Source organism: Rhipicephalus sanguineus, chromosome 5, assembly GCF_013339695.2.
Source record: "Rhipicephalus sanguineus isolate Rsan-2018 chromosome 5, BIME_Rsan_1.4, whole genome shotgun sequence".
Lineage (NCBI taxonomy): Eukaryota > Metazoa > Arthropoda > Arachnida > Ixodida > Ixodidae > Rhipicephalus > Rhipicephalus sanguineus.
Window position 1 is genome coordinate 17721575 of NC_051180.1, and position 9858 is coordinate 17731432.

Consider the following 9858-nt stretch of genomic DNA (forward strand, 5'->3'; position numbering starts at 1 on the left):
GCCCTTGGCTTTTTGCATGCACTTACAAAAATATTTCTGCAGCTGTTAATATGAGGTGCCGTTGTCAAAAGTTAGGAGGTAGCATATGTGCACCTACCATATTTGGGGGTAACTTTCTTCTTCAAGTGCCAAAGAAGGCCTGGAGATGCTGGTTGATTCTTTTTGGGAGTGAAGTCTGCAAGGGTGAGAAAGTTTTTGCAGACACACATAACTCTGCAGAACATGCACAAAATCCTTCACTCAAAGCAAGATCGAAACAAGTAATGGCCAGAAGTGACAGGGATGTTCACACAAGTTACATACACATGCCCTGAAAGTTGAATATGACATTGTGAATGCTTGAGATATTGTGAATGCTAAAAATAAGCATTGAATCAGTAGCTGGGAAGGAAGCAGACACATGTGCCCATCAACGATCCTCTATTCACTGCTTTGCCTCTATCTGCACATACAGTAATTCCCGCATAGAAGCAGATGCTCAACCAATAGGCCACCGCTGTGGTTAAAACGTCCTGTTTTAAGTTTAAGAAGCTGACCTTCACAAAATACGCAATTATCTATGGCAGACAACAGATTATTGCTGTCAATCATGGAATGCATCACCCATAAAACAGTGCCCGCACAAAATGCTAACCGACTTCCTCTTTGGTGCTGCAGGGTATGTAGACAGCATTGTAAGGGGATGTACAGTACTCACAGATTGAAACGGAACATCAATTTTTTTTAGTATAACAACTGCTATAAGCAAGTGCTCGAGATAACTGCATCATGTGGCTATGAATCTGGTTGCTAAAAGTTTATGTTGGCTCTGGTGTAAATGTTCAAGTCAAAAGTACGCTGATACGACACAAACTGAACACACTGGAAACGGAAGTATGTACATCAGTCGGCCATAAATCTGCCCCACTGCAATCTGTGAGGGCTGTACAGTGCCACACTTTGCTCATATGGGCAATATGTTAACCAATAGAGTTAAGAGTTGGCAAAACAAGTTCACTGTGGCGACTCAGCTATTTGGGTGCATTCAGAACAGCAGCGATAGCTCTGTACAGGGTTGCCGTTGAGTGGATTTGAAAAGTAGCCAGAACTGAAGCTAAAGGTAGCCAAAGTAGCCATGTCATTTAAATTTATCGAAAAATTGTAGCCTAATTGAACAGAAACGGCATTATGAGCAGAGCTTTTATATTCGAACAGTAAATAATACAGTTATGAATAAGGAAAATTATAAAAATAACAGCACAGTACTTCCCTCTTGCATGGTCTTCAAGCCACAAATAAGTTACAAATGAAATAAGTTCAGTGAGCTATCATTTATGTTGAATAGCTTTTGCCAGATACTGTGTAATTTTGGAACATTGCAGCCAACAAGTCAGTACGAACATTAAACGTTGAAGCAGTTTTTATTTGAAGCCGCAAACCGAACTTGATTAGTAAAGCTTGCATAAAAGCAGTCCAGCGTCATCTTGTCGCTCATCTCTGTTTTTGTCAAGTTCACACGAGAACACGCGGTGCACATTAAAATTTGAAAATTGCGCATAGCATGAGCATAGATGGCGGGCAGCGTGCTAGTTACACGTTTACATAAAATCGCCACTATCGCATTTGCAGGTGCGCCGTGCGTTGCGTTGCGCACCAGCCTGCTGGTGGGGGGAGGACGCTTGACGCATCGGACGATACAACAGAAGAGCTTGGAAATGGTGTGTTTTGTCTCCAAATAATACAAAAAATGGCTGCTTAATGCGCAAAGATGGAAGTTCAAAGTAGCCAAAAACTAGCCATGGCGCCAGCCTGAAATTTTTGTCGCCAGACAGGGTCGAAAAGTAGCCAATTTGGCGCGAAGTAGCCACCAATGGCAACCCTGGCTCTGTACGATGTAGGATCAAGTAGCAATATTTATGCACTGCAAACACTTAAGCTCTCCAAATGCTGCATACCGACTTTAAGTATGCACAAAGTAAACCTTAATCAGAAACATGACACACCAACACCAACCAGAGTACTCTGTCCAAGGCAAAATGTACTACATAGGAACCTGGCCTATGTGGTGCCCAAAGGCTGCAGCTACACTCAGCGAAAGCGTGCTTGGTTTCAACAATATTCCCAAACTCTCGTAATGTTATTATTAATAAAAATGAAACTCCAAAAGTGCTTGAACAGATGACCAGAATGTCTGGCCGTCAAAGCAACCGTGGCTCAGGCGACTCACCTTCCTCGTCGTACCGCGAGATGACCATAGATGCCCTTGGCCGGTTCTCTCGACTTCGTAGGTTCCGGTAAACTTCACAGGCATATGTCAACTTGCCCTCCCGTAGGTGCCCCTTCTTGAACAAATACCGGTACATTCCCTGCACACGATGCAGTGGCACAAAATGGTTCTTAAGGTACTCCGACATCACTTTGTCTTTGAGCACAGCTAGAGCACGGGCCGACTTTCCCTTGCGCATCTTCTTCAGCTGCTCTCCTGAACTTGGTAACAGGTTCAACGCAGTGCAGAAAAGTGTCTTGGACTCCTCTTTTTCGTCTTTTGCGGGGCTACTCTTGCATGGAGACAGCTGCCATGCTGGACTTGAGGCACTGCTGTTGGCTCCCTTCTTGATGATCAAGATGAGGGGGCTCTTAGTGGTGCCTTCTTTGGTGCCCCTTGGACTATGGCTAGTGCCGGCTGGAGATGCCTTTCCGTCAGCTGTTTTCACTGTTGTTGCAGGTGTAGTGGCATCAGCTGGGAGATTAGAGGTCTCGAGCTCTTCATATTCAGGTACTATGATGGGATATGCGATGTCTGAACTTTCTGGTGTCATTCGATTAGACCAGCAAAGCTGCTGACCGCTGCTCCCATTAAGAGCCTTCAGCTCCACAAATGCTTTCTCCACTTCGGCCTCATCTGAGATATCTATCCACTCCGACAGTCCCTTGTTGGCAATATCGTCCATAGACAGGGGCTCCAGTATGCTCAGGCCAAAGTACTTGGCTAGATAGCTTAGGTCGCCTATTAACAAGTCGTCTAAGTTGATAAAGTCCACTTTGAGGCCTGATGGCACTTGGAGGCAGCCCGCCTCAAGTGGAAGCGGCTCATCTGTCACAGAGGGACGTGTTGACAATGTGGTCTCGGCTGGGATGCCTACAGTTGCTGAACCTTGCTTGGTAGTTGGAGAAGTCTCTATGGGTTCTGTGAGATCCACAATAATCATTTTGGACTTCCTGCCTTCATCTTCATCTACCCGTTGTACATCAGGTCGGGGAACACTTCGCTGGATTGACACCGGGACAACTCGATTTGGCTCTAAAAGGGCCCTCTGCTCGGCAGCAGCAGCAGCAACTGCTGTGGTGCTTGGCTGTGCAATTTTTTGTGCCACATTGGCAGCCATATTTTGAATGGCCGTCTTAGACAGCTGCACGCCTTTCGCTGGTTCATCACTGGCAATGGGTTTAATAGACATGGCAGGCCGCACCTGGGGATGAACTACAGCCATGTTCTTGAGACCGGTGATCACGTCATTAGGAGTGGCATGAACAGGAGGGTCGACGTGCCTCACTCTCGAGGTTGCATTCTGAACAACGGAGGCCACAGATGGATGCTGATGTATACGGCCGCCATTGGCCACGAAGGACAGGCTATGCACGGGCTTGGGTAATATTCTGCGTGGTACATTATTCAGTGCATTCATGACAGGTGATGATGATGGTGCCCTCCTCTGCTCCGGGATACTGGGGATAGCATGTTCTATGCTACGGGGAGGTGCCCTAGGTGGTTCCGTCTGAACTGTGCTACGAGGCGGCCTAACTTGTTCTGTATGTACCCTGATGGGCGTAGACACTGGGCTCAGCGAGCGTACTGTAACTGTCCCACCCGATGTTCTCAATACTCGCACTTTTTCATTGGGGGCTAAATGAACGACATTTGGCTCGTTATTTCTCTGCGTTAGGTGCTGGGCAAGTAGGCTCTTCTCGGTGACAGGTTGGCCCTTGCTAGATGCAGCTGCTGTTCCTATTGCTGCAGCTGGACCCACGGCAGTTTTGTTCAGCTGACGTCGAAGAAGCGAGTCATCGTATGGCCGAGCGTGTTGTTGCAACAAGTTTCGCACACTCGTTGTGCCATCCAGCGTGACAGTCACGTGATTATTTCTAGTCATCTGAACTGGAACGGGTGTGCTTGTAAAGGAAGTGCCAGAAGGTGGCAGGCGAATCTCGGTGCGAGTTGGAACTTGTCTCGCTGCACAACAAGAAAACAACAATCCGGCAAGGTTAGTTGCACAAACAAACTTTCATGAAGGGGTATAATCACAGATCAAGTAGGAAGCACACTGCTGCAATCAAAACTGGCCTTCAAAGACGGGATGACCGGAAGGTGTACTGGAGCGACCCAGATTAACTTTTACCAGATCTTTAACAAGAATTTAAGTCTAGTACATAAGCATTCTTGCATTTTCCTCGATCTAGACCTGAACGTTTTTTAACAGTTTTCTAACACTCTTTCCCCACTACATTTTGACTCCCACAGCCATGATACTGCTCCTATGCAACAGACCACACAGGTTCCACTGCGGCCGTTTCAACAGGCCTGGGTTAGTGCGTGTCTCACACTGTGCTCTACAACACTGAGGCTGTTGGCACTGTGCTCTTGAACTTGTGAGGAAATAAACACAACTCACACGACACATTGTTGAGGGTCGCTTTTGCAAGCACTTCTCGGTTAATCATTTTCTTTGCCTGCGTGACAAAAGGCAAAAAGCATGAGCAATGAATGCACAATATAGGACTAGGTTCCAAAGCACACCAGAAATTGAACACACCACACGATGTACCTACATTTAACATTAGTAGCATTTCGTGCCAGTACCCCAGACGAGGTCACGGATTGTCAGTAGTCCTTCAAACTTCATACACAGGGAGGAAATTATGTAAACTGTTGCTCATTACCAACGCCATTAATGAAATAACAGAAGAAAACTCAGAAACAAACCCACTGTTCAACATGGGCACAAGAGAGTTCAACTTCGATATTTAGAGAACAATAAGCAATAAATCAATGTGTTGAGGTACAGCCACCATTAGACTTAAGCCAAAAAATGAGTACATGGTTTCTATAGCCAACAGCATGATACAGCACTGGCCACGGCAGGGCCGTTACTAAAGAGGGGGTTGAGGGGGTTCTGACACCTCCCAAAATTTTTTTCATGCTTTAACTTTTCGGGTGACACTAAAATACTTGCACGCCTTCACAGCGACCACCAGTTGCCAAAGTTAGCCGTTCTACACACAAACATCCCCCGAAAAAAATTCCTGGGTACGGCCCTGGGCCATGGAGTTCAAGTCATTGCCACGATGCCGCATGTCAACCAACGATGCTTATTTAAGACTCAGTACTGAGGCTGAGGCTCTGAGCGACTGCTTTGAATGCCATAAAAGCTCACACTAAGACCAACCACAGCATTAGTACAGCGTTCTCCCAGTAAAAGAAGGTAGCTCTGAACAGAGAAATCAAACAATGCTGAACACTTAATATTGTCAGCTGTCAGGTTAGTCTGTACATGACTGAACTCTTTAACACTAATATCGGCCCATACTTTAACCAAGCAACAGGGACTTGCATGTGCCCAACAGAGTTCCCTCATAGCGCAACTTCTGCAGTGTCATGCCTTGACTACATGGTTTACGAGAGGAAGAGAGCAACCAATACAGAATGTGCGTATGCTGTGCAAGTACATATTCGCGGTCTGTCTCACCTAGGGATTGCCTCCTCTTGATGAGCGAGACAGCAGCTCACAGCCAGGAATAAACCCTGAAATTGGAAAAGCCATCACATGCCAGAAAGCTTGTCTCCAGATTTTTTAAGGAACTGTACAGAAATGGTGGCAGAACCCATCTCACGATAGCTGCCGAAGCCAATGCAAATATCATGCAAGCTTTGCCATGCCTGAACGTTAAAGACATGACCTGCTATGCCACTACTGGCTAAGTGCAGTGTTCACCCAAAACCTCAGCTAAAGAGTGTTATTATTAGCGTAGTGGAAGGTTAGCGAGCAGACAATGTTCACCGTGTTGTCTGTGAGAAGAAAGCTGAAGTGGCACGAAAGCAGACATGATAACTTGGACAGACATCATGAAAACATGAAGAAAATGTCAGAAAAATTTGAATCGCAAAAAGAAAAAGAAAGTAAGAACGCAAGAGTATGATGCCACACATGTCTGTTGTGTATGACAACACATGCTTATGCCCTTTTCCAAACACCCGTATTGCTGCCCATTTTCCTGTCGTTTTCACTGCCGCACGCGGACAAAGAACAGCACCATCCGGTGGTGTTGAAAGGAATGAGCAGCTGGTCACATGCGACTGCAGAGCCAGAGCGTGTCTAGTCAGAGCAGGCTCAATAACCGATACATATGTCATGAAAACTGTGAAAAAGCCCGAGAATGCAAGTGACATTAAAATGAATTGCTACAAAGAAAGGTGCAGGTTGTGTTCTTCAAGTCGAGAGTTTCAGTATACAAAGAAGGCAAATTGATGATTCCCTGGACTGCACTTAGTGAGAGTCAAGGATGAAGCACGAGACTGCCCACAAAGGGCACATGTACAAACACACACCTAGGAATTACCTTGTTTATAGTCTCAGAAGTGACATGATCTACTGTGGGTAAAAGAATGAACAGCGAGCCAAAAAAACTGCTGCCTTTAAGTCCACCATGCTCTTGCTCAGTCTTTGCGATGCGGAACGCAGCGTTTTTCTTTCACAGTTTTACACTTGTATGTTCAAAATTTAACTGTTGGTGTTCATCAAAAAATGTTGCATGCATGCTCGTACATGTTCTGTTGCCTTTTGCTTGATCGTCAACAGAGTTAGAACAGTTATCTGTTAACTACAGAGCACAATACGATTGAGCATGTACATATCATGAGCACTTTTGCTGCTTTCTGCTGTTTTTACGACCAAACTCCACAGAAGTCACCGTATATACCAGCAGTTTGGAGTCTCTTGAACTTACGCATACAGTACATATTAGACAAACACTACTCCTGCGCTCCGTCTGTTTTGGCACTCATTTTGAGATTTATGCACTTAACTTGAGCTGTGCAATTTTTTAAGTTCCTTCGAACCATTGTGAACTGGTTCATAGAGGCGAAAGCATATAAAAGCCCACCAGTGGGATCCAGACAGTACAATAAGCACAGCCCTACATAACTGAACCCTGGGATTGCACGGTAAGTGTAATAGTAAATTCTGGTATTGGAAATGTGCAACTTGTTGCATTAAGCTAGGCAACCCAAGTAGAACCGATATTGTAGGCGGCACTGTCACTGCCTTGAAGAAGATGAAGATGACAGTGTGTGCAGATAGCACATAAAAGAGACAAGGCAGAAAAAGAGAGAGATAGAGTTGACATGGCCTTGGAACAGGCAAGACTTGTACTCCGGCACTTGACTGGAAGAGGGGAGCTGATGGCTTTGGCACTGAAAATCTGAAATGGAGGGGGGCACCAGCGGCACTGCGGTCGCCTGGATTACTCCTCTGCATCCCACTGCTGTGCACCATGGCCCTTGGTCAAGGATAAAACTGAAGACAATGCCTCCATCCTGTGCTACGGGGACAACCTTGCCCACGACGTTTCAGCACTCTACAAGTCCCGTCCTCCGCTATGGTGGCATCACGGATACAAAGATTAGTAAGCAACACTTACTGCCACAACAATTGCAACATTTACTTGTAGCAATGAACTTTAGTCAGTATATAATGAAACGTGGTGTCCCTTGCAAATGCCTTGAATGTGCATAAGGTTGGGTTAATAGGAGTGTTACTTGTAATTAATGCAGTTTATAAATTTTTTTTTGTCCTCGTCTATGTTCAAGTATTTGCCTCATGCACTGAGAAATAACCTGACACAGTAGTCTAGCAGTTATGGTGCTCGACTGGTGATCCTAAGGTCACGGGATCGAATCCTGGCCGCGGCGGCCTCATTTCGATGGAGGCGAAATGCTTGCGGCCTGTGTGCCTAGATTTAGGTGCACTTTAAAGCATACCAGATGGTAGAAATTTATGGAGTCCTCCATATGGCATCTCTCATAATGATATCACGGTTGTGGGATGTAAAACCTCAATTGATATTGTTATGCACCGAGAAACAACTATCCTTTGATTTACCTACACGCTCAGCTTTTTGCAGAGTGGTGGCAACAATGGAGCTATGCCTAATAAAAATTTTGCTCCAAGACAATTTCTTCTAAAGGTTAGCACATGCATCTAAAGCATTAAAAAATGCAACGAAATTTCAGTCCCTGAAAAATACAGTACAAGCACAGAAATACCAGGCCATGTCAACAAGAACACAATTTACCATGCAGCTTATTATGTAATTTACCACACAAGAGATACCAATATATCAAGCAGTTCATTATGCAACTTATCGAGCAAGGACAACGCGATTTAGCATACAGCTTTGAAGACATGGGATAGCTTACCTCTTACTATTTTCCAAGGGTAGCAAATGTAGTCATTTTGTCACCTCCCTGGGCCTTCCATTTTTGCGGCGACACGTAGCGGCGGCACGAGGGCACATTCATCTGAAACCATTGGGTAACACGTGAAGACAGCTGCATACTAGTGACAAGAGCAGTATGTGAGCATGTTATCCTTCAACGAACCATTGGGTTGCCAGCAGCCGAACAAGCAATGCCACAGCACGTAGAATGAGTCTACAGCATTTCCCCGACGTTGCACATTTAATCTAACGCTGCGCAAACGTCAAGGGTGTGCGCTCGCTTACTACACATGAGCGGACAACTCTACACGAACCCTGCTGACGAGGACGTATCGCAAAACACCATCAGCACGAAATCGCCACCGCGTTCGAGTTTTGGCATGTTCAAAGCGCGGCAAACTGCCAAGGTCCTGTTGTTGCGCACCACACGAGCGCCTACGTATCCTTCCTAACGAGTTTTACTGAAGCAGCGCACAACAGAGCACCGCCGAATGGCGAATACCTGTCGCACTTTTCTTCCCGCCGCGGACAGGCAGTCATCAAAGGCCTTGCCCGGAAAAACCTTGCGATGCGGTTCAAGGCTTCCACAGACAGAGTTTCACGCACGTCATCGCTTGGCCAGCATCAACCGTTGCTCCCGTCTTATTAAAAGTCTCATCACTTTCTGAATATCGACGAACGACTCCCCGACCAGTTGAACAGAAATGACAAAAATTCTGGGAAGCACATACATGTTCGTCGATTTAACTTAGTTTCTGAGAGAGGTAATTCGCTCTTTATTATCATCCATTAGCATTGCGACACAAACCGTTGAACGAAACCGCTTCACCTTGGTGCCTATCCACAGCTCATTAAGGCACCTGAGGGCTACTTCAGACGGCTATCCCCATTAGTGACGGCACTACATCAATATAGGGCAACGACCACCGACACACAAGGAAAGGCCTAATCCGCAGGAGGAAAGCGGTAAATTGATAACTAAGGCAGGAGATACATGCTCACAGTTTTTGCGATCTCGCTGGTCACTGGTAATTTCAACTACGACGTAAACAAGTGAATAAGCAGTGAACTTACATGCCAAACAAGGTCACTACCAATCGTAGGCTACCCTGGTCGGTGCCGCTGGTACTCGCCGAATTGTAAGTTCACTTCGCCTGCGTGATAAGGGAGGGCGCCACGTGTACCGTAGATGCCGCTGACTCTGTGTGCCTCGTGGGGAAAGCAACTTTCAGTGAGATTTTCACTCGAAATTTTGATCGTCCCTGGTTCCGTTTATTTTCGTGTATCGTGCATGCAAGCTCCATGTGGTTATGGTTTTGCACTGGTGAATGAGGAGCACTTCACAGCCTTGTTCGCAAACGACATTATCAGCAATTTTTCTTTTCC

At 45.9% G+C, this 9858-nt stretch overlaps 1 protein-coding gene across 2 annotated transcripts in view; it reads right to left on the minus strand.

Annotated features, from left to right (window-relative positions):
* The window catches only part of LOC119393309 (uncharacterized), a 32032-nt gene extending 22414 nt beyond the window's left edge, over window positions 1–9618 (minus strand). Inside the window, exons 1-6 of one of the 2 annotated variants that reach the window (XM_037660253.2) lie at window positions 9547–9618; window positions 8453–8554; window positions 5724–5779; window positions 4650–4707; window positions 2207–4210; window positions 98–175 (exon numbers count right to left, since the gene is read on the minus strand). In XM_037660253.2, the coding sequence (XP_037516181.1) occupies window positions 98–175; window positions 2207–4210; window positions 4650–4698 (2131 nt within the window). In that variant the 5' untranslated portion in view covers window positions 4699–4707; window positions 5724–5779; window positions 8453–8554; window positions 9547–9618. Of the gene's footprint in view, window positions 1–97; window positions 176–2206; window positions 4211–4649; window positions 4708–5723; window positions 5780–8452; window positions 8555–9474; window positions 9494–9546 lie in introns of those variants that run through there. The other variant, XM_037660254.2, reaches the window with a different exon arrangement.
* Between the last annotated feature and the right edge of the window lie 240 nt (window positions 9619–9858).